Genomic DNA, 26,088 nt, shown 5'->3' on the forward strand with positions numbered 1-26,088 from the left:
GAGTCCGTTGGGAGACAGTTTTGAGACCAAGTTGACATGAACTCCATAATCATAGATATTATTTTCTGTTTGAAACACAAATCTAGGCAAGTACATAAATGAATCCTTCAAAGGGGATAAGATTTCTTCTTAAGTCTGTGGAACTTAAGATATTACACTCTTTGTTTTCAAAGTTGTTCTTCTTGAGAACAAACTCTGTTTAAAGTGTTTATCTTTTCGTGTCAGGGTTACAGTCAGAGATAAAATAGAAAATAGCCATCTTCTCTCCCATTGTAACAACAAGTTCAACTGTATGGCATGGAGACTCTTAATGTCACTCTCAATGGCAGCTCAGGTATACACTATATGGCTTAAAGTGAACCTTTAATATAAGGGTATCAACAAATGCTGTAATAGTAGGTCCTTCATACTAATTAAAGCTGCTATTTCAATCAGTTATCATCTATTTTGCTCTATTATATTATTCTCTTTGTCCACTATTTATCACGGTTTGACCAATGAGATGAGGCCAGGTGTGGGTGGCGTGGTGCATTAACTGTCACCAAGCAGGAAACATCCAACATCTGCCTCACTCATGTATTGATCAGATGGACCACACTTCATGCTTCAGCCCATAGCAATATTGATCATGATCAATATTTCATTTTATCTGCCTGTCAAGTCTTAGACAAGCCGGTAGCCCAGTAGGAACAAAGAACAAAAGCCATGGATGTTAATTATACGTCAATGTCTTTGGTTCTTGTGATTGATTTGTGGAAACAAAGGTGTACCGCTAACTTCAAATAAACGTACCATATTATGAGCCTATTGCATTATAAGAAAAAACAAAGATTTTTTTACCGCATGGCTTTGAAGAATTAGTCTATCACTGTAGTGTAAATAAGCCACCTGATACCTCCATAATTATGATAAGTTGTCAAGAGCTATCACTTCGGAAAAGAAGTATGGCGGTCCATATCATATTAACGAAGATAAGAGTTCTTACACAACCATCGCATCAAACCAGTGCACAGAAACAGTCAATCAGTTAGGTTCATTATGGCTCCTTTTGGGTGCAAAAAGAGAAACAAAGACCGAAGGAGGAGTCCAAGTGTGAGCCAAATGGGAAAAACAAGAGTAAGATAGATGGATGGTGCTGGTGATCTAACTCACAGCCTTACAGGTGCAAATCAATATCATTCCGAGCTGTGTCTGACCTTCACCTTTAAGACAGTCTTCAAAGAACACTGTGAGTGAGAGAGAGAAAGAAGCCTGAAAGAGGGAAAGATAAATGAATGGACCATCACAGGCTGTCAGCAGCCTCCATTCAACTGCCTAAAGGGTCTCTTTTTCCAATGGGGGAATGGAAATGCTTACATTGAAAAAATGTCAGGCAACATTTTGTCTATTAGGGTGGGAACAAGAGTTAGAACCGAGCAGTGGGGAAAAAACAACTAAAACAGACGGAACAAACAAAGATATATGAATGGCTAAAAGTGTGGCTGTTAAAGGATAAAGGTGGTGTTTTTTTATTAGTTTTCTTCTTGACATCAAATCTTTAAAAAGACCACAAACAACAATAACTCAGTTCTGCCAATAAGTGTAGTCTGTTTAGCCAGAAGCTTATACGACTTATTTCTCTGTGCTGCACAGCTCCATTGTTGTCCACAAACTATTGTTAGTATCACAATGGCTACTGCAGTTTATTCTGAGTCAGTCCCACAACACTGCAGTTGTAAATACTCACTAGTGCACCAAAACTATAGGTGAAAATAGACCCCAACAAAGACTATATTTAGTCCTGTGTGAGTAGCTTTTGCTAAAAACTGAAATGTCCAACAAAGGAAGTTATTGAGCCTAAGCAACAGGTCAGGGGACCAGGACTTGTTTTTTTGTGTCACAGACTAGAAAGGCGACGTCACTGTTTTGACGACCCAATCAGAACTGAATACATTAGCAAGCTAGTCTAATGCTACTGTTAAAAACACATTAACCTCAAAGTTGCATTTCAAAGCTGACATTTCCAGCCACAGCATGAAAAAACAAAGACCCCAAAAAAGAAATCTGCAAACATGCTTTAGGTTTTAGGCTTTATCATGAAAAAGAGTCACTGTTTTGGTCTGATCCAGGTGTCTCTCTGTGTAAAACACACTAAACATGAGAATTATTATTTTTTTCTTTTTTTTCCCAACCAGCATCTAGTTGCTCAGTCTGCTCATCTATACATAAATATAATAAGATGAGACAAAACCTTATTAATCCCAAAGGAAATTCACGTGCGAGGGACTGCTCGGAAATTAAAGTAACATTATAACAAAAACAGTAATGTATATGAAGTGTATAAGAAGAAAACGCTACCACCAGTGAATAACAATGAATAGAAACATTGTGTTGGCCATACTGGTAATGTAGCTTTGTTACTGCTGACCATGCGATGATGTTCCTTTCTACCCTCTAGTGATGGCTCTGAGATGTTATAATTACCATAACATTTTTTCCGAGTTAATATGGGTATAAATAATTCAGGTTATCAAATCACTGAGAACCACTGGGACAATAATGAGTGCAGAGAAGATGATACAATATCACCCAGTCTGTCGGTTCAAATAAAAACACCAACCCAGAAATTAAAACTGTGGCCGATGTAACTGTAATTGCTTTGATTTAAAGTAAAGTACCTGCTTTTTTTAAGAGAACTGCTTCATATGAATAAGTTATTACCATTAATTGACCATAGCTGCAGGCCGGGGTGAGACAGGATATGATGAAACTATAAACTGCATCACTTTATTTTCATGTAAATGCTGTTTTAAATCACATTAATCTCAAGTAGGGCTGCTGTTTCCTCGTATCTACATTGATCTGGTGTTTCTTATAATCCTGGTAATTGACCTTAAATTATAGGCTTTGAGCTGTATTTGAACCGCACATGTAAAGTCGTACTTTAGTCGTCTTAAATGACCCGGAAACCCTGCAGGCTCTCATATCTTGGCTCTCTCATTCTCTGTTGCTTTCTCTTTCTGTATTTCTATTTCACGTCACCTCTGCTTTGTTTTCTTCTTCTTTTGCTTGCTGACATTCTTTTGATAAACATTTTCCTGCTCTAATCTTCGAGTCTGTCCCTCTTGGTTGTGGAAACCAACATATCTGACTCTCTATTTCCCTCATCTTTCAGCTCCAGCAGAGTTTGTTCAAGCTCCACAGTCCATTGCTCGGCCTGTCGGCACCACTGCTATTTTCACCTGCCAAGCACAGGGCGAGCCTGAGCCTCAGCTCACCTGGCTGAAGAATGGGCAGATTCTGGAGCCTGGGGGACACGTCAAACTCAGGAACAACAACAGGTAAAAAAGGAAAACTTTCTTCAGCTTGTATTTTTACATGAATGTATTCATATATACAGGAATGCACACATAGCCCTACCTATTAAATATAAATGTGGTGAAGCATATTGTTTTCTGACACCTTACATGGATTTATTAATGGTTATTAAATCATTTACTAATATTTATCATTCATAAGCTCTTGAGTAGCATTTCACAAAGACATACGGTAAGTGTCCAGCCTGTTGCTATTACTACTGATTGTAATCTGCTGCACTCCATCCATCCAGAAAATGTGTTTCTGAATAAATTCAGTTATGCATTACTGCATACGGAAAGTTCCATTTTTCCTCTTGACTCTTGGCAGCCAACTATCCGTGCATGCTGTTATTATTCAGAGAGAGAAATATGAAGTGAATGTATTAAATATGCACCCCAAAAAATCAATGCTTGTACTCTGTAGCAGTGAGTGACGGAAGCAGACTCCCACATCGCTCACATACGCCGCTCCACTCCCACTTGCCTCCACCAGTCTATATTAGTCAGAGAGATGGAGCGAGGGAGCAACAAAGAAGGAGGAAGAGAGGGAAGAAATAAATGAGAGGCCAGACGAAAAAAAAAGAAAGAAGAAAAATGAGCGGGTGGTCAAAAGAGAAATGATGAGTCGGCAGGATGAACAAATGAGGAGAGAGAGGGAGCGATAGAGCGGGTAGTCAGAGCATCACAGCGTTTCCACTTGCCACCATTTAGTGTATGCTATAGACCTGCTGTAATATGGATCGCATGCATCACAAAGCCCGCGCTGTGATTGGTTAAGGAAGCAGGCCACAGCTTGAGATCTACCATTAGCTAATTAGCTCATAAACTCAGCTAGTCGACCACGAACTGCAGTCAGCCATTTAGAGTGCACGGCAGCTTGTTGTGCATCCTAAGAGTTTGCACAGTGAGTAAAGAACACATAACAATCTGATTTATTATTGCAGTCTCTCTCTCTCGTATTACAGATGATCCTACCCAGAGTGTTAACCCCGTCTCCTACAAAATGTGTTTGTGTAGCACTAATTTGCTTCTCAGATGCATTTGGAGTAAACATAACGGCTGCCTGGATTTTGCTCACTTGCATCTAAGGCTAAAACCAACAATTTTTAACTGTGATTCAAGCGAAATTATGTAACTGTTATATCTTAAAATAACAGTAATTTTGCTACACTGACTTGCAGCCAGGTAAATGGTGCCTCTATCATTCCCATTCTGCAACCTGTGCACTTGTTCTTGCACTGTGTAACTTTAGGCTCACACACACCACCAACCATTTCACTGATGTTGATTAAACTGGATCATATTTTATGGAGAAAATGTTTTTGAAAAAGTAAAACCCGTCATATATTCACATTTGCAAAACCAGGGACTGTGTTTTTTTGTATTTTTTGACACTTGATTTTCTTTGGATCCATTATTTTATTAATGGATTAAATGTTAATGTTTTTCCCAGCCCAGGAAGTGGGATGTTGTTCACAGAAGGAGAGGCTTGTTAGACCTACGTAACACTGTACTTGGACAACTTGGGCAACTTTGATTCCTGTCCTGCGTCTCTTGTGTTGTTCAGTTAAATTGCTGATACAATTGGTCAAGGTTAGGAATACATTAAGGTTCAGGATGAATATTGAAAAAGTCAATGTCGACATAAAGCATTGGATGCATCGATGTTATAAATATTTAACCAAATCCACAGTCTAATCAAACTTGGAAGTGTTTTCGGTTGCCTGTTGTAAGGAAAACAAATTAAACACACTAACAGTGAACAATTTGCTGACTTATTCAGTATGAACATTTTGCTGATTCGCTCAGTTTAAACATTTGCTTATTCTGTTAGTAAGCAACATCATGTGATGGAATTGCATCTTCTACAAAATGCTAATTTCTAACTGCTAATTACAATTACATATTACTAGTTACAATATATTTCATTGACATGTCTTACACTATTGCGCAAGGAAACATTTACGTCTCGTGTACATACATTGGAGAGCTGCGGGTATAACCCCCAACCCCAATAATTAGAGGCCAACATGCTCTCCTACTGAGCTTTAGCCACCTTGTAAATTTTAGTTGTATATGAAATTTTATAGAAGACTAGGTCGGGAAATTCATAATGTGAGTTTTACCTGAGGCCCCAAAAGCCACAGGGTGTATTTTCCAGTGTGGTGAAGGTCCGGAAAGGAAAGAAAATTATTTGTCATGGGCAGCATTTACCTCCCGAACCAACCCAAAACAACACTAATGATATGCAAATGATATTCAACAGCTCCAGGCAGCACAATGATTCTGTTCTTATATATGCATACTCTATCTAACAGGAAGCTTAGATATACAGTGATTGCAGCATACCTAGCAGAGAGATTTTAATTAATGTGTGCAGCTGTGTGTGTGTTTGTGTGAAGATATACATGCGCAGAGGTTTCTCCCCTCAGCCATCTCTCACGACACTGACCTTCAAAAGCAAATCGGACAAGGGAAGGAAGGGGAATCGATTGTACATTTCATTCACACACACGCATGCACACACATTAATCAAAAAGCAAGTGAGCCCATATGTGCACAAATAGCCCCGTGGTGCATGCCATCCTTCATTTTGTGCACACGCATAATCAAACATGAAAATTCACAAACATGATAGCCCTTAACCCGTTAACGCGCGGACACAACGTGAAACGCTGTATGGGATGATGTCAGGGACGAGCTGATTGGCTGCTTCTGTAAACAGGGAAACAAAGCTATGTGTTTGCTCTCTCCGTCACATCTCGACAGAACTTGATACACGCACGCACACACACACACACACACATTATCATGACCCCATTCATCATTGGCCTTTGCTGACCAGGCTCCTGTAAAACATGCTGTTGTGGCTATTTGAAGCCTCTGTGAGGGTTGTTGCTAATTATGTAAAAGGACTCTAAGTCTCTAAAGCTGACAAGTGCACTCATCCAACATGTACAAGCTGTACATGTATAAGTAGCAATCATGTGGTTCCAAGTCAGTCTGTATTGTTTTCAAAGTGATTCTGTAGCTGATGACGATGAACATATTTCAGAGAGAAAGAAAGATCTCATCACCTTTTTCTAATTTAGTCTCTTTCTCTAAATAATTAAGAAAATGTAGGATTCTTTGACATTTGTGTGTTTAAGTCATGTTTCATGTGTGTGTGTGTGTGTGTGTGTGTGCTGTGGTTGTGTTCTATAATTGATGGCCAACATCTGAAGGAACAGGCTACCACACAAATCTAGACATTTTGTTGCAGAATCCTTTCAAAGGATTTTTTTTTTCTTTTCTTCTCGTTCTCTTTTTTTTTCCGCTTTCTTTCACCAAGACCTGCCTTTCTTGTTTGCGGCCCCTTTCTGTGCCCCACATCCCCCTTCCTGCCCCCATTACAGAAAGCTGGGGCCTGGGCATTGGCCTTGAACTCTGACCCTGCCTGTAATCAGTCATATCCCTGGGCCCTTCCCTCCTCTCAGGCCACAGACAGCTCATCGCCCCTCCCCTCCCCCCTTCCCTCCTCTTCCCCCTGTTCTCCCTTTGTCCCTGTGTTGCCCACCCCCCCACCCCCTTTCCCCCCTTTGCTGGATTCAGAATGGCCACACTGGCTGTTGATGCGGTGCTGCTCAGAGACAACGAAGAGTAAACACAACCTCAGCAGTGGAACAACAGGCCCAAGGCTCCCCCTGTCAGCCACTCCCCTGGCCCACGGCCTTATCCGTCAATCTGTGAAATGACCTTGAACTGATGAGTAAATGATGGTGTCAGCCTGTCAAGACAGGGTAGCATGGCTTTGGAGACCATGTAAGACAAGCTAGCAGTCCGAATTCAGGCCATATACTTCCCAAGTCTTTTTTTTCCGCTCACACTTTTAATGGATCTATCTAATGGAAGAAGTCTTTAAAAAAAGATAATAACAGAGGTCTGATGAAAAGTTTTCATCTTTCTTCTCTATGACCTCCAGAGATACAAAGCACAGTGCAGTACTTTTTTTTCCACATCAGAGTAATATTACTTGCTAATTCAAAAGGATTTACATGAAGAAATGTCGCCTCCTGAGAAATAACAGAAAGAAACAAACTACAGAAAGAAATGTGGTTTGTATTTCCAGCTGCAGCAATGGAGTAAAACTTTAAATGAAGTCATAGACAAAAAGAATTAGACTATTCATCAATTCAATGTTGTTAAACTGAAATTGATGCATTTATTAATGTGTTCATTTACTAAAAGATAAAATGAAAAGACACATGAATATGTGTATTTTATTATTATTATTATGATGCTATAAAGTGTTAAAACAACAAATTTCATCCTAGAAGTTGGAAAGGAAGTTTTTAAGCTACAGTGTGGATCAGTCGCAGTGTATGTGGTGAGACATGCGATCGGGCATTACTGTACCTTCGGAAGCAAGGTCGTGTGAAATTTCCCCACATTCCCCTCACATGCTCAGGGGGCCCAGTGGCATCAGGCAGTGCACCCCTGGGGGCCTCTTTGCTGCGTCTGGTCATGCTGCCTGTCTGCAAACACTCCATCCATCGCTGATATGAAAGGCTGTCAGAAATGTGATGGTTGAGTAGCGAGACTAGACCCGGTGACTGCTGCCACCTCTGGGGTCAGAGGTGAGATTGGCTCAAAGAAGGTGAAATACAGAGGGCCTCTTTGACCTCATAATTATCCAGATTGAATCCACCTGACAGACTGCAGAGAATAATAACTCTTCAAACCGGCAGACTATTTTACCCAGATTAGAGACGTACCGTAATTGTATTCTAGCACATCAATTTTGAAAAGGAAATGGAATAATTTGCTTCTCCATCCTGCCCGCTGACACACACAAGCACTCTCCTGTCTTTACAAATCCATCCTTACAAAGCACGGCGGGCCTGGTCTGAGGTCAGCGCTGTCTGTCGAGAACTGAAATGCCAGTTTACTCACGTCCCATTTCACAGGTCCAGAATGTAGCCAACGACAAACTACATATACCGCACAGGGGCGATATGTTGTTCTTGTAGTAAATTGCATGTTTCTCGTGACGGGGATCATGCTGGCATTTCATGAAATTTGATTTAATACCAAGCTGTCAGTCAAAGAAAGATGAAAATCTGTTCGACATATTCTTACAGACTTCAAGTGACAGATTAGCTGGATGCTGCAAGATATGTGAAACTCTTCAACCTAAAGCAGAGCATGAGAATTAGAACTGTCGCTGTCACTCACTGCAGTACAGATATATTAAAAGTGGTGTTTAGTCTGCTTCAGTGACCACTCAGTTGTTGTTGTTATGGAAAAATTAAAATGTCGAAAATGCTACCAATTAATTAAACCTAGACAACATAGGAAATAGAAAATGATTGAATATCTGTTAATAGGTATAGATATCGAAATGTTCAGGATGTGTTGGATTTTTTTGCTTTCTGAGTTCGCTGAAGTAGTAGACAAACATACCCACTGTAAATGGAAACCAATTGAGGAAAACCCTGGCTGGGAAACACACTATCTGATAAATACCTCCAAGACCTTGACCTGCAATGCAAAATTTAATTATTATAAAGAATGTCCCTCGAATAAATAAAAAAATCCTGGAACAGTATACAAGCCGTAATATACACTACAGATAAATGTCATATTAATCAAATAAAAGATGGCAATATAGTAATTCATAACTCTGTTGCATGACTGCTCCGTCAGCATTCTTTTTCTTGTCTGTCTACTTAGATTTAATATGTTTCTATCTTCTTCCTATACTGACAGTTTCAATTTCAACATTTCATTTTGTCCAAAGGGTTCCACCATCTTGAAGTAGCATGAATGGACAAAGCCACAACTCAAGCTTTTCCATATTCCCATGGTATTCATTATGTGTGTGTTCTCACTTTTCTCCTACACATATTATACCTTAAATATAGCAAAAATGGCCTTGGTATGAAAATGGCATGAAGAAATGTTTTGCACCACAGGGCCTCATTTCCATAGTATTTTAAATGCTTTATTTTTCCCTTCCGCCTTAGGAGAAACACAACGACAGGAATGGATTATGTATTCTTGTATTCTGCCTAATAACACCTACTCAACATGCACACACATACACACAATATGTATGATACATAACTCCCCCACCCCCTTTTTTTTAAAGTTCTTCTATAGTGGAAGATAGGCCAGGTTGGAGGGAAGAAGAAAAAAAAAAAGCAGAAATACATTAGAAAGATAAGGACAAAGAGTCAAGTGGTGAAGGTACGATAGAGAGGAGTGATGGTTGGAAGAAAGGCAATATAGGCTGCAGGTAACTTTCTGTAGGAGGTTCACACACAAGCAGCTGAACACGGTACAGCATACATCCTCTTTGCTGTATGCAGTCCTTATCTGAGGATGAACTAAGTGACTACTGTAAAGTACTCACATAGATAGTACTTGATGCTCTATTAGCAGTAGGTAGAAGAGTTACTTTTATCTTTTGAGGTTGTCTGCCAGCAAAATATTTCATTTTTGATGTAAACAGAGTCACCATGTGTTCATTTATAAATGTTAATGTGTGTTCATGCTCTGCCTTAACATTTAAGCTAATGTGCACTAAAGTAAGTGTATAATACATTTGTGTCTGACAGACACATTCAAACAGATCTTATTGTTCCTTTTGTGAGTGTGTCATAAACACACATTTCAGCTGTGAGTGATTCCACAAGGTCAGATGGCATTTTCACCCTACAGCAACATGATAAATTTAAATGGTCGTACCTCAGTGATCATGACATTTTCCTTGTATGAAGCCCTTATACTCCCCAAAAGGATTTAGACAACCTACACAAATCATGGCTACTATCAGCCAGTGTGCAATGCAAGGTGCAGGTGTTGTGTTACTCGTGCCTGGGCAATGTGACACTGTGACACAATGAGTGCTTTCTGCTACCACTTTGGTACATTTTACCGTAAATGCTTGTGTTTCATGTCAGTGACAAAACCTTTTTTTCTTTCTAATTTTCTTTCCTTCTTGTTCTACCTGTCCTCTTCTCTCCTCTGCACAGCACACTGACAATATACGGTATTAGCCAGGAAGACGAGGCTATCTACCAGTGTATCGCTGAAAACAGCGCCGGCTCCACACAGGCAAGTGCCCGCCTCACAGTGCTCTGGGCTGATGGACTGCCTGGTGTGCCCACCCACGTGCAGGCTGAAGCCCTCTCACCCACCACCATCCAGGTGTCCTGGAAGGAGCCAGATCAGAACACTCAGGACATCATTGGCTATGTGCTCCACATCCGCAGGACTTCAGGTGAGGCTGCATGGAAGAGCAAAATAACAATGTCCAATAGATTAAAAAAAAAAAGTGACAATAAAATAAATTTAGTCAAAGGACAGATGAGATGTGGGTTAATGGAAGCGAGAAGAAGAAACTCATGTAATTACGCCAGAATGAATGATCTGTGACATGTGAGAAGCCAGAAGACCTTTTTATTGAAAATTCAATACAGCTTTGAGCTAGTGCTGCAGGAAATTAAATGTTTGTGCTGAGTGATCTGTAATTATATTCACATGACTAAAAACTAAAGGAGACGAGGGAGCATTTATGTGAATAAACTTGAGTGTTCATGTAAATACGCTTTAAGTGTTTAATATAGACGTGACTGTCGTCACTCGTTTCACACACATTCATTTGCGAGCTGTGCCTACATGCAGATCTCTAAAGATGCCAGTGTCTCGTGTCGCAAGTGATTGTCACTTTCTTCCGTTGAATGTGACAAAATGAACATAGTTTGCAGGTTACAAATCTAGTGAAAAAATGTGCCTGACAACCCATCAAGCCTATCAACAGCCTCCATATGGAAACTGTGATAAATGCTCCAATTTTAGTGTTTCAAACAGCTAAAAGTGTGTTCAGTGCTACAGTAAACTTCACCACACTCCACTGTAAAGATAGTGTCACAAGGATTATGTATTTTTTGTACTGGGATTCTGTGTGGACTGTTGGGATGATGCTCCCTGTGTGTATGTGTGTGTTTGTGTGTGTGTTCATACATGCACACTTGGATTCTTGTTTACATGCATGCAGTGTGTTTGTTTACAGCTTTGGGCAAGTGTATGTGTGTTTGTGTGTATGTGCGTAGTGAAAGTCTCATAGCGCCAGCTGCTGTTCTCCTCTATAGTTCTGTCGGATGGATAATTAAGGGCCCTAGGGGCCAACCAATAGGATCTGCAATAATTACCGTTTCCAAGATGGCCCAATGGATTGAGGGCTGGAGGTAGATAGTGGTTATGGTTGGTTGTCTCTGAATTAAGAGCAATAAAATGCTTTAACACATCCTTTATAACTCCCCCCTTTTACCCCCTCTATCTTTTCACTCCTCCCCTGCAATTCACCCAACTATTGTCATTCGCTCCCAGGGCCAAACTAGATTAGCTATTACCTAACAGAGCTGCTCTGATAAAACCAGCGAATTGGGCAATAACCATAAAATGAAGACAGAAACCGATTGTATTTATTGTGTCCTCTCTGATCTTATTTTCCATCACTTTAATGGCCGCTCCTCCTCCCATCCGCTTTTTTTTTATTTATTATTTTTTTTATTTCTGTCCTCTTTCCTTCTCTCACACTTTTCTACCCTCACAACCTCTTTCTTCAGACCCAGTGGAGATGGAGTACGAGGAGGCCGTCAGTAAGGTCACACTGCAGCAGATCATCAGGGACCTGGAGCCCTCCACCAGTTACACCTTCTACGTTAAAGCCTACACATCCCATGGGGCCAGCAAACCTTCAGATAGTGCCACCGAGAGCACTCATGGGGAGGGTGAGCAGAGCACACACACACACTCACATGGTTATCCACAAAGCATAATTTTTTACCAATAATAAACACGCATGGAGATTTGCAAAAGAGCTGTTTTGATCGCTCACCGTGAAAACTTCAGGCTAAATAACAGAACATTCGTAAGAGGTGGATAAGCTGTGATCAGTTACCGTGTCTTTATTGCTTTAATGAATTTAAACATGATTAAGCCTGCTTCTGGTCTCTCTGAACAAGACTGCGCACTGGGTGTCATAATTCACACTCCATAGATACAAAAGCTCTTCTGTTACGTGTTAGGTGCTGCAGTGTAAACCACATTGGCTGACAACCTGTGTTGTGTTGCAGTGCCCGCGCCTCCGTCCCTCTACACCAAGGTGTTGAACAGCAGTGTTATACAAGCAACGTGGGAACCTTCCTCCAAGATGGGCCAACATCAAGGCTTCAGGCTGTATTACAGGAGAGCCCACACACCTCAGTTCACTGGTCCCCTCACCTTCCCTCGCAATGTCACCCAGTACAACATCACACAGCTAGGTGAGACATGTTTCCAAGGACTACAACAGATTGGGTCATGAGCTCTTGCATAACTGTGATGTTCCTTAAAGAAACCACATTTGATACTGTTATCTGGACTCGTAAACAAGCATCTCAGACTTCCTCCTTGGGACTCTGCTTGAACTTCAGTGAAGGAGTTGAGTTATTTAAGCTTCCTACTCAATAGGTGACTTTCCTTTCCTCCAGTTAAGTTAACAAAATGTATTCTAAGAGCTAAAAGAAAGACCAAATACTAATGTGTCACTGTGATAAATTGTGTCCAGTTAAGATTAATATACCCCTCTGAAATACTGGCTCGTATTTCGTACTCGTATTCATACTGGTATTTGTTTCTTGTTTTTGTCTTCCTTCGTTATCTGAACATCTCTTTCTGTCTTTTCGTTTTGTCTAGATCTTGCACTGGTTTATGAGATAAAGCTGCTTGCATACAACCAACACGGAGACGGCAACTCCACCGTGAGATTTGTTTCGCTTCGGGAGGCGGTGGAGAAATCTGGTGATTATCTGATATAACCGAACACAGCCGTGACGCTGTCTGACATCTCATCCAAGTTTAATGCATCTCACTGAGTCACACACGTTATCCTTTCTCTGGAGTTAAGTCAACTTGCTACACATACACACCCACCCGACATATCCCGCTCTTTGACTATGTATTGTACCTCCTCAGTGTTGGATGCCCCATGCGACTGTGTGAAAGATGAACAGAGCAAAACATCCACTACAGGCATCATAATCGGTATTCACATTGGAGTCACCTGTATTATCTTCTGTGTGCTCTTCCTCGCCTTCAGCTACCGCGGCAGGTCAGTACAAACAATGTAAATCCTTAACAGCAACAAATGGAACCCTGGAAATAACTAACTCAATAATTGTTGTCGAGGTAAATGTTGGTCTATACTGACAAGTGTTTTATGTGTGGGTGTTCATGTAATTCTCAGGTTAATGATGTGTAAGACGGTTCAGGCCACCCCCCAGGCAGGGCACAGCGCAGGACTGGAATCCTCATCCTCTTCCCAGGGAGCCTCTGGTCTAAACGGAGCGAGCAGGAGAGAGATGGAGGTCAATGGCACCACAGCGGTGAAGAAAGTAGCCGACAGCAACGAGCTTGAGAGACTTTTCACTCATCCCAACATACAAGATACATGCATGGTGAGTGTGACAGACACACAAACACAATATGGTTAAAGATATTTTAAATGTGGTTTATTAGAATTTTGGCATTGTTTCTGAAAGTGGAAGGAAAATTAAAATCCAAATTGATGTGCAAAAATAAACAGGCTGTATTGAAATGTAGTTTACCTTTCAAAATTAATTTCACTTATTTCTCACTCAGGCTCAGTCACTCCAATTTATTTAGAATAAGCATAGAAAGAAATTCTAGTCACTTTTTCTGCCTTTCTCTGAAGTTTTTCCTAAACTTTTGTGTCTCTTTGGTTAAGGATGACTGTATCTTCCACCACAATTCAAAGCAAGTTGAAATTATTATTATCACTAAAACAATGAGGCAAATCAATAAAAAGCCTCTTATTCCCAACAAAACATTACAGTTACATAATAAAACATTGTAAAAGGTGTTCTACAGACAGTAAAGGCGTAGGCTGAAGCTGCAGCTGTTTATGCCTACCTTTAATGCTTCAATGTGATGAAAGCTCAACAAAACTGCATTGAGGTAGAGCGGTAAGGGAATTTAGAAAATAAACAAATTGTCCTAAAACCTATTCTCACATAAATTTTCTTCAGAAATGGTGTTTATGTAATTATTATTGTACGCATGTGTTTTCAGTCCGATTCCTACGCGCTGAACGACACCCAGCTGTCTACGATACCGCTGGACGAGTTCGGCGTGGAGCGAGAGACGCAGTTCCAGGAGCCTCCTGCGGCAGGAGCGGGTCGGCAGGACCAAGGCTAACCACGTATGAAGGCCAATTCACACTACGCTGTCCACAGCGTCCACTTAGACTCTACTCTCACTCAGGTTGACAAGTGTTTCCTTTCAAAGTAGTTTCTCTTTTTGTGCAAAGATTTTTTTATTTTTTATTGGTAAGTTAAGAAGATATCTAGATATCGGTATGTGGCCTGGGGTTTGGGAGAATGGCCTGGGGTTTGGGAGAACTCTCTTCTGATGGACGGCTGTTTCTAGCCTGGCAGGCCAACTAAATGTTCTTTATTTGTACAATTTGGTCTTTTGTTAATTTTCTGGTGTAGGGCAGCACACAGAATAGAGGCCCTAGAATGTCCTTGTTATACAATGATGATTTTATTTTTAAGTTTATAAATATATATATATATACATATAGTATATCTTTAGCACCTACATGTCAAAGTAGTTATAAGTTATTGGTCTTATATCTACTTTTCTGTGGATGTCAAAGACTCCTCCTGTCTGCTCTCATCTACCAATGATTCCACCTTCTTGCTCACAGAAGACCTCAAGCCTTCGTCCAGGGATTCGATATATTCTGTCTCAGGACTTTGTTTCAGTGATATCAACATTTTTTTGGAGTTCTCGGCCTTCATACAGGTACTAGGCTTGGCTGTGTGAACCTTACGATTCAACAAAAACCTACCTCAGCCGGAATGAATGTGTTGCGGGAAGCTTTTAGGGACTTTACCTTCCCCTGTGATCACAATTACTTTACATGCGGAGGAACTGCTTGGTTTGATAATTACACGATCAGGTGCCGCACTACCTCAGATGTCAAGAATCGTGTCTCTCTCTCTTGCTCGTCGAAGCAAAGGGAAAAAAAAAAAAAAAAAAAAAAAAAAAACGAGTATCCAACATAAAGCACTTCCAAATGCTGAAGTTAATGTTCTACCTCAAGATAACAATGTTAATGTTGTCGCTGTTGTTGTTGTTGTTAGTCTGTTTATTGCATAATGAAACCCCCTCCCCCACCCCCCCCTCCCTCTGTGAAATCCTGGCTTGCCTCTGTTGATGAATATGGTGTTTGTAGATACAGTGTCAGTACCTCATGCAAGTTGACAGACTGGTAACACAATTGTATGTTGGGAATATGTATGAATTATGCTGTTCCATTAATAAGCTTTTTTATTATTATTATTTGTTTCTTTTAAAAGAAAGAGCATTAGAGATACACTGCATTGCAAATGATATTTCCACCGACAAACAAGACGTGATACATGTTCAGTTCACTGCAATTCAATATAATATGCAGACATCATACATGTGTTTAAAATAAGCGATATGATCGCGTGTGTATTTGTGTTTTTGTGTCCAGATATGATTTATTGATTGAATGAATGTCTTCATACATAAGTATGTCAAACAAGAAGAAAATTAAGCACAAGTGTCCCAAAACATTATTCCACTATGATTGGTGTAATGACCACTCTGTGTCTCTGAGTGAAGTGTTAAGCCATAACCAGTTGTTTCTTGACTGGGAGCAGTGACTTCCTTGAGTCTCCGCTGGTTGGCATGGCAACTACTCAGAGATATTCAAGGGACAGAATTGAGAGCGAAATCAGTCCTCTCTAACTTTAGAATTTAAATTGGCAGCAGTGTATTTCTACGCTCATTTTGGATATCTGTCGCTGCAGTGCTCTTTGTGATTTTATTTTCCTGTTACATTATCACCTGCCTCTCAGTGGCAGCCTTTTAGACATCTGGTGCCCAGGAGACATGACAATTGCTGATCATGCTTGACTATTGTTACTCAAAACCACAAATGCTGCTCAGTCTTCTCCCTCCTGTCAACACTGAGTAGATAAAGTGCTCCAGGAACACCATGTTTATAAAGACGACCACAGACAGAGCTTGGTGAGGGAGATAGACGGTCGTAGTTCTGCGATCACAGGGCTTCTGTCTCCGGCTTTCTGCTCTGTGGTGTCACATACTGTTCAGGACTTGCTCTGATGCATCATGGTTACCTACCTCAATCCTGTATTTGGCCTTTCTCTCAGGTCTTAATGAAGGAAGCATACAGAGTACGGACAAAACAGGAATACACACACACATATCTATATATAGAAATATATAGAGATGTATATACAGTATATTGTACAGATATTGTCGACACATGCTGGACAAAGAGGCAAAACAGAAATTTGGGATACATGCAGTACACAAACACAAAAATGGAGGGAGAACTTTATCTCGTGCATATGTTATTAAAACAGACCATGTTCATACTTAGTTTTTAGTGGCTGTGAATGTTTATCATCATTTTTTTTTTCATATCAAACACTTTTAACTTGATTTTTTTCTCTTCCTGCTGTTTGACTATATCATCTGTGGAAAGTTTCTATCTATGACTTTGTGAATTTACTGAGAAAAGTAAAGTTGGCGGCACTTACAACTCCAACACACACATAAATCAACACTGTTGGTTTATTGATTTGCCTTTATGGCTCCGAAACCTGGATATGACTCATTGCTTTAATATACTGCATTTATGTGATATTCAGATCATTTTTTCTGAGCAGCCGAGAGGGGAAAAAACATTGATGTCAGCCTCCAAGTCGTAATTCAGAAATTGATAATTGGTACAACTATTATATCTAACACTTGCAAAAAGAGGTACGAAGTGTCAACAAACTAGCACTGTCAAAATCAAGCTCCAATGAATTTGGACTAGTAGTTCAAAATGTTGTAGAGTGTAAAATGTGTCTCCCATGCCTTGTTTTAGCAACAGGGCATGCACTGGGTCAGACGATTTTGCTGACATTGCATGAATGCAGTATACGTCAAAGAGGCGTCATTATAATATAAAATGCATAAATTATTATGGCTCCATGTACGATATAATATCTTATGATTGTCTGTGATATTCCACGTGAGAGTTGTATGTGTCCCCATGGCAGAGAATGACCTTCCACCTTTGTGTGTTCTGCAAACCTTATTATTCAGTTTCCATGTTAGTGATCGGTACTGTAATTCTAATTTTTTTTATGCTTATTTGTTTTTGCAGATTTTCTCCTTGCATCCATTTCTTGTATTTAATTGTACACTTTGGTGTTATTATTATGTTACAAGTGTGGAAAAACAGTAATGGTACTTGTCAAAATAGCAGAACAAATGCTCAACCTAAATGTCTCCTGCTTGTATATTTATTAACTGCCAATGTGATATTTGATCTCCAGAGCTGCTGCAGCCTGAAACTGTTTTTTTTTTTTCTTGTTCTGAGTAATTTCACTGGGGAAACAAGTGGTGTGCTTCACTTCTTTCCTTGATTCCTTTCCTTCCTTTCCTTGCTCTCCTTCTCTCGGTGTAATTTAGGGTTAATCTCTTCCTGCAGGAAAATGCCCACATCTCACAAATGATGTGACAGGTTTTAGTGCCATACTGTTGAACCTGATCCATTGGAGATGCGGTGCACCAACGATCATGTTTACGTGAGACTTTGATAGGTCAGGTTGTCGTATTGCTGTATAATAATATTAGAACTTGTGTGATTTAATGGAGCCCTTAAAGCTGTTCTCACTGACTGACTGGTTCTGTAACTCCATCAGCAGAAGGGACTAGATGATTCCCCTCGCTGACACAGTTAGTGGGGAAAAAAGGGGCCTTTTGTCTTGTATATTTCGCAGCCTTGGGAAGTGCTATATCACCAAACTCTGCTCCTGTCAGTTAGCCAGCGTCCATTTTCTCATCGTTCAAGATTCCTGACTTTCGAACAGGGAGAGTGTGTGCTCAGGGACTCTCTGATACTCTTGTTATGTGTATCCAGGCCGCACTCGGCCTTGTGGGCATGATTTTCCTCTTGAAATTCTGCTTTGTGCCCAGTTCAGTCATATTTGGTGTAAGGGATGTCTTCTTTGTTGGCCATTTGTTGGTAAAAGTGAATGTAAAGTGTTTGCAGGATAATGACAGCCACACAACGGTAAACACTTCTCAAAAAAAAATTGTTCAACTGCCTCCTTTGCGTCAAACAAGGATGTAGAGTTTACATTTTAACATGAAGTTACAACCACTGTGGAGAAATAATCTGCGACAACTTCAGGGAAATCACACATTCACAATTTAGTCAGTGACAAAGATTACTGATTCATAAAACGAAACATCGATACGTCAACCAGCAGAAAATGATAAGCTTCTAAATTGTGAGAATACGTGACCATAAAACGAATATTTGGTTTTTAAGAGAAGTCAGTTTGATCCTGTGACAGAAAAAAATGCAATTTTTCATAGACAAATTAATGAATCGATCAACAGAGAGAATAATAGGCTCATTAATTGATGATGAAAATCATCAGCTGTAATTCATTCATACTTCTTCTTGTACACCTCAGGTTCTCACAAAGAAGGCATCCTGGACTGGGCACATGCAGGATTTGTTTTACAATGATTGTGGTTGCCAGTATGTGACTCTAAATGTTAAAGACTTTACATCTGTCTGTGCAGTTCTCTCTTATATTATGCATTAACTGAATACAGGTAACAAGTCATGAGGACAAGATAGGCTTTGAATGGCTAGACTAGCGTTGTATCACTGTATAATGTCTGTCATGGATGTAAGTACAATGCTGTAACTCAGTGGTTGAGGATGTTTTGGAGACTCAGCGTGTGTGGTTTCTCCAAAAAGTCCAAAGCCTGATGCAACTATCCTCTTCTTGAAATATCCATTACGCTATGTGGTATTGATCGCTGTGGCACCAAATGACCATCCGATATGATTGTGAATTGATTACATTTCCAATGCATTTATCTCTGTGGTGTTCTGCTCTGAGACCCCGATGCCTGTACATGTCAAAAAATGCAGAGTTTTGTCAAATGGTGATTTAATGTAATTGTACTTCAATGTCTGAGATCAGTATTATATTTTATATACCTCTGTCAAGAAAGCAGATTGAGTCCAATGTGTTTAAAGGCAGTAGGCAGAGAAAACTCTACAGTAGATCTGCATGAGAAATGAAAGTGTTAGTTAATCAATATTTGACTTGTGATGGTAACACTGTGATATTTAGCCGAATAATGGCAAAATAATGTTGTGATCTCAATATGGTGCTATTGATGGTCCTGTCTCACATTGTCAGTCAGTCTGTTTTGATGGTTTATGTTGATGAAAACAGGCTGAGTGACGTTTTCTGTTGACAAATCTAAGTCTGTCTTGCCCTTGCTGATGCCTGATGATCACCTCATCCTCATCCTGTTTCCCACCAGTCATCCTCACATGAGTGACTCTGGGTGAGGTCCTGTCATCTCTGTTACCTTTCAAGTGACAAGTTGTCTTCATTTTCCCTCACAAACCATTTCTACTACTGAGGAGAATGTCTATTCTCAATTGATGTTGTCAACGCAATCTAAAGCCGCGCGGTCACCTGTAATTTGGCCACTGAAATAAGAAAAGGGCTCCTGAGTCCACTCTGCAGGTGATTGAGCCCCCCCACACCTGTCCTGTGAAGTTGACATCAAACATGAAAGTCTATAATAGCTTAAAAAACACCATTGTTTAAGCCTGTGTATGTTCAAGCCTACGTAGGCATGCATTGTGAAATCTTCATGTATAGAGCACCAGATTTGATTTGCATTTATTCATAGTGTGAGCTTCTATCCTGCAGCACAGCAGGAAAAAGAGTATTTAGTCTTAAAGGGAAAATTATGCCAATAAATTGTTTCCATCAAACCATGTAGGCATAAAAATATTTGACCCTCTCTTGCCCAGTGTCACTGGTTTGCATTCAGGATTGTATTCATAATGCATAAAATATAAGATCTGATGTGAGTTAAATTGAACTTGGATTTAATCTTTCCACCTTTTGTCTCCTTCTCTAGTTGTAGTAAAGTCCTCCACTGAAAGCCTATGTGTATCTTCATAACATGAAATATTTATGATGGAATAAGAAAGAATAAAAGTTTAAGTAAAAAAAGAGTCAAAAACACAGCTAGATTTGTGATAGCCAACTGTATGGCAAAATCCATCATCAGATCAGGATTCAAAGAGCAAAAGCAGACACATGAATCCTAAATGTGAATGCATTCAGAAATCTGGCATCAGTCAAACGTTTCAAACATGTGTTTATGTACGATTCAGAAAATATGTTTTCAGGGTCTTTAAACTATTGTTTACTATTGCAGTCAGTGTGTTGGCTCAGTTTTTAACTTTATTGGACTCCAATACACCAAGGAAAATCAGGCTGCTTCTAAGTTCATCATTCTATAAAACATTATACATATATAAACATGACCTCAAGCACAACAGTTGGGTCCTGATGTGTTTGACACTTAAAAATCACCATCAAACAATATATAAAACACTTTTTCCATCAATGTCTTTTATTTACAGAGTCTTTTTCCAGAGAAACTTTTGATTGATTTTATACGAGAATAATTGCTCGCTTCTTTTTCAGTCCACAGTGTAAAACTCATTATCTGGCCACAACAAAGGGCAAGAGAAGGGAAAATGCTGTCTCCCAGTTTATTCTCACTTCAATACAGTTTCTTTTAATGGTACTACAGTTCATTTAAGAAGAGTAAAACTATTTAATCTATGCAGTTTTATTTATTTGTTTGAATCCTGCAGGGTTTAAATGCGGTGCCAACCTGAAACCAAAAACCATATGCATTTATACGTTCATGTAAATTACATGTTTAGTGTCGCAAGATGAGTCTCATTTGAAGTGTTACCTGCGTTTGATTAACTGATCGACCGTGATGGATGGAACAAAGGGAGCACAAATCGGTAAAGTCAGCCCATGATCACACATCCGTCTGTTTTTCTGCCTGTGTCTCGTTGTATGTCTGTTCGCCGAGGTTACTGCCTCTGTCTGCTTTTACAGTTTAATTCAGGTCAGTATGAGATGATTTTATAAGCTTTCTCAGAGCATTGTCAGTCAGGGATCACGACTGTATGTTTCCACAAAGTTATGTTTCTACACTCTCTTAGACAAAGGTGTCGCAGTTCTAAAATCTGTATACATATCCACATATACAGTATGTACTGTATGTGTGCATGTATGTGTGTAAAAAGGCAAAATAGACCATTTTTAGTGGTTTGTATTGTTTTAGGGTTCATTGTGCAAAACTGAAGAAAAAAACAATAACAGTGATAATAAACTAGCTCTAGTAATAAATCCATTTATTGTCTTTATTCCGTCTGTGTGTGTGAGTGTGCCTGTGTGTGTGTGTGTGTGTGTGTGCACACATGCACACGTGCGTGCATGTAGGTAATGTACCTGAGACTTGGGCTTGGTGGATAAAGAAGCTTAATTTACAGCACACGTGTGATAGCTCGCTTGCTTCCTGCAGTCCGCTGAGATGCAGCAGATCAATCTGAAGCATGCTTCTCCTCTCCCTCTCCCTGCTTTACCGTCCTGTTCTACTGTTCAGCACATTAACTCATGCCCTGCTGGCCAGACAAAGAGTATTGAGCATCAGACCCAGAGCTCCTGGTCGATGAAGGCTGGTGCCGGACGTCTAATCACTGTGAATCCCAATGCATGATTGAACTTCAAGACAAAGAGAGGAGTCCGATATGGATCAACCTCCTCTTTCTCTGAGCCTCTCTGTTTTTTTCTCTCTCTCTGTGTTTTGGGCAATTTTATTGTTTGTAGTTTTGTCCATCATTCTTATTGGTAATGAACAAATATTGTGCTCAGTTAATTGCTAAAATGTGCAGTAACATCACTAGAAATAAGTCCAACAGAGGAAGAAACATGAGGAGTCAGATGATCATAAAGTTTTCTGACAAATCTCCAGGTTAGTCAGACTTATTAGAAAGAAGACATGAAGGTTCATGAAAAATCATTTTTGTCAAAACAATCCAAGGTCCATTAAGTAGCTGTTCTGGAGGACTGCTCATCCAAGGTCCAAGGCTACAAAAATGATCAATTCCAAGCAACTCTGCGAATTCGCAAGACTTCCACATTTCTACTACGGACGGGCACCAAACCTGAGTGTGTGCAGGACTTTATTTCTGCTGGTTACTGTACTGTAGATCTCAGTAGGCAGTTCTTTTGTATAAATTAATGGATAGAAGAGCTGTCACAGGCTTCTCTTCTGAGTCTCTTCTGTTCAGGACTCTGTTTCTATTTAGGTGTAATAATAAAAGCTGCTTTGTTGTATTTTAGTAATTTTAGGTGTGAACATCAGATGAAATAGTTGGCTTCTCATAATATGTCACTGGGTTTACAGTAACAGACTTTCTTGCAAACTGTATCTTACCAACTATAACTAAAGAAGATGCATATAGTGTGCATGTATACAGAATCTATGTAAGTGTGTGTATTTGCAATGGTGGCGCGTGTTGTGTGGGAGACTAGAGTGGCAGAAGGTGTTTGTGATCGCTGCAGTGAGTTTCTTCTTTATTTGTGGTTTTAATAGAGAGACAACAGCAAAGTAGTTTTCCACAAGCAGCTCCCCCCTCTCTCTCTCTCTCATACACACACACACACACACACAAACAGCCCAGACTGTCCGTGTAAAGCAGTGAAACTCTATCCCTGGCTGGACCACCTCAACTGGGCCCCGGCTCCTCCTGACCCCACAGCATTTAAAGTGAGTTGAGAAAGGGGACCTCAGTTTCCCAAAGAGAGCCCAGAGGAGGAAAAAGGGGGGGTGCAGCTGTCTTCTGGCTTCTCACACCGCACGCCTTTTAGCGGCTCAAAGGGAGCAGCCAAGAAAGAGGGAGGCCAGAGGTCACACCAACCAACTTTCATACCCGCCTACCTCTGATGTTCCCTGTTTTTTTCCCTCTTCTTCTTTTACTGTTTCCAGATTTCCCAGCCGTAACACACTTCCCAGGTGACATCCCTCCTCTCACGTCGCAAATAATCATAACCATCACGTCGGCTCCTGTTTCTTTTTTAAATGCTATCCTTGTGTGCGTGATATGTGTATGTGTGTGCGTGTGGGTGTCCGTGTGCATGCAAAGTCTTTACTTAATTATACCAGAATTTGAAATTAACTCATTTTAAATCTTAATTGCCAATTACCTATCTATATATGTAGATGTAATTGTTATGGGGGAAGGTATGGCGTGTGGGGCGCCAATATTCAGCAGAATGTTATGCATTCCATGTTATCTGCTGTGAGTGACGCTGCGAAAAGAGAAAGGCTGGTCTTGCCGGTCACATTCAGTAGAGTCAGGCTAAATCTGTGACAGTAGATAGTCTCAAATAGTCTCATAATACCAGATGATTGAGGATCTCAGTGCCTTCTGTTGACTTCTAAAGTGATGTGGACACACCTTACCTGAATTCAATTCAAATTCAAATTTTATTTGTATAGCCCAAAGTCAGAAAATACATTTGCCTCGGAGGGCTTTACAATCTGTACAGGGAGTGACACCCTCTGTCTTAGGCCCTCAGTTCGAGTGAGGAAAAACTTGCCCACAAAAAACCCTTTTAACAGGTAAAAAAAGAAAACAAAGCCCCATAGTCAAACAAACTGGGGATATAGCTAATTACTTTGTAACATGAAGGGAAATTTTTAAAAATCGTGAAGATGGATGTCCGAGCAAAGTTATATAGTTCAACAGCGCAGTAGTACAAAATCTTACAAAAATGTGTTACCACCTTACACACCTTACATTGGTTCTGCTATGCAATTTCTTTTTTTGTTTGAATTGTTTCCACACAGTTTTAGCGACAAAAGCCAGGAGAAAGTCCTCAGTCGCTCTGATTTATCAGTGTATTATTAAAACAACTTGAAGGGCTCCTTATCATCCTAAAGTTTCTTTGGCTGTAAATACATACACAAGATGCTCCTCTTCTGATTTCTTACACAGTAGTCGCTCAAGGTGTGTTTATTGCCACCAGTGATCGGTACAGGTTAAACACTTTGTGGTTGTAATGTGTACACTATTTTTTTTTCCCTGCTGAATCAAAAGTGATTTAAACTGTGAAGTAGTGGGTCCTAAAACCAAAACAATGAGCTGAAAGACACTGAAATGCTTCATACAGCTGAAGGAAACAGTGTCACGTGATTCTCTATGGATTCATCACTACAAGTGACCCCTTCTACAGTATGTCATCTGTTTGATTGTTAGTACAAATATATTGATTGTAGCCGGGGGTTAAATTGGGATTTTTATGTGGGGATACTGATGGCAGAAGTGCACTCATCTGTGTAGCTTTAGTTCTGCTGTCTGATAATTAGTCCAGTCCTCACAGTATTATACATTATCAAATAGAAAATACTGTTTATACTCTGGCTTTCATGGTTATTGTTCACTGTTAGATGTATACCCTTATCCAGTACAGTACATCCACCTAATCAAAACCTTAATTTCAATAACTAATCAATAGTCAATGTCAGTCCATTGCTGTCCATCTAGCATTAGTCCAGAGTTGCGTCTAAACCTTGACTGAGAGACGCGATCTTCATTGTTTTATTTTAAAATGATCTCCTGCTATGAAGAGTGCTATCACTCCACATATTGTCTGGACTGGTCCCCACTGAGATTGCTGCTGATTTTCATTTTGTGCTGCAATACAGTTATCTTTTCCGAGATTTATAAACAGCACTGGCATTTATCAAATGTAATAAATATTTGTCAGGCACAAAGTGAAAGAACGAAGCCCACACAGACAGACCACTGCCCAGTTAATGTTAACAAGACAGACAGACTAAAGAGAGATACCCTGCAGGTTAGCACAATAACCCCCTTAAAGTCATGAAGTCATGTAAGCCAAATATAATGATGTTTTAACAACAGAGAAATTATATATGAATACATTAAAGATGGCATATTGTGCTTTTCTTCAGGATTATACTTTTATATGGCAGTCTGCTAGAATTTACAGTATTTAATTTTCCCATATTGTATATTGCTGTATTTCTTTAAGGAGCTTATTTGTCATCTTGGGTAAACAGTAATGTACAAGTCTGGGAGGGAACCCACACTCTCATCTAACTAACATATTAGTCTTGACTGTTTTTTGTGCAACTTTTCTAAATTTTAAAGTTGGTGTGTTTCATACTATAGTTTTATATATGAACATGATTGTCTTTGGTGTAATTTTTTTCAACTTTTCCTTAAAATAAAAATATTTCTTCATGGTTCTGGTACTGGTTCAAACAAAGTGGATCTTGGGAAAAACGTGTTGACTTAAGATAGCTGATTCAGGAAATGAACCTAAATGAATCGATGCCTGGCATCCTTTGTAATTTACGTTTTCTTTTGCTTTGGAGGATGGTGGGTAACTATTTTCAAATTAAAAGGCTGAAGTCAAAGTGACGTCGTGTTTGTGTTCAAGTCGAAGTCAAGTTGGAAGTTATTTTAAGGTCAAGTATAAAATCATAATTTCTAATATGCAAGGAACTGAACTGTAATTGTTCCTCATAGTTAGTACAGCACCTTCCATGGTAGTTTGCCAGTGAAAGGCAAATTGTTAAACACTTTGGATAAAAGTTCTATAATAATGCATATTTTATAAGATGTTTTATATGTAAATATCTGCAAATAGCTTGTAATTAAGCTGAACTCTTGTCCGTTGTATAATATGCTCATGCATTA

General features: G+C 39.7%; 1 protein-coding gene across 1 annotated transcript in view; it reads left to right on the top strand.

The window, feature by feature from the left end:
* Positions 1–14,592, top strand: part of igdcc3 (immunoglobulin superfamily, DCC subclass, member 3) — a 54,903-nt gene extending 40,311 nt beyond the window's left edge. The window contains exons 7-14 of the mRNA XM_010731234.3: positions 3,155–3,320; positions 10,355–10,602; positions 11,951–12,115; positions 12,461–12,649; positions 13,062–13,166; positions 13,341–13,476; positions 13,612–13,822; positions 14,457–14,592. Coding sequence (XP_010729536.1) covers positions 3,155–3,320; positions 10,355–10,602; positions 11,951–12,115; positions 12,461–12,649; positions 13,062–13,166; positions 13,341–13,476; positions 13,612–13,822; positions 14,457–14,582 — 1,346 coding nt within the window. The 3' untranslated portion in view covers positions 14,583–14,592. The remainder of the gene's footprint in view (positions 1–3,154; positions 3,321–10,354; positions 10,603–11,950; positions 12,116–12,460; positions 12,650–13,061; positions 13,167–13,340; positions 13,477–13,611; positions 13,823–14,456) is intronic.
* The last annotated feature ends 11,496 nt before the right edge of the window (positions 14,593–26,088 follow it).

The sequence above is a fragment of the Larimichthys crocea genome, chromosome VIII (genome assembly GCF_000972845.2).
Source record: "Larimichthys crocea isolate SSNF chromosome VIII, L_crocea_2.0, whole genome shotgun sequence".
Taxonomy (NCBI): Eukaryota; Metazoa; Chordata; class Actinopteri; family Sciaenidae; genus Larimichthys; species Larimichthys crocea.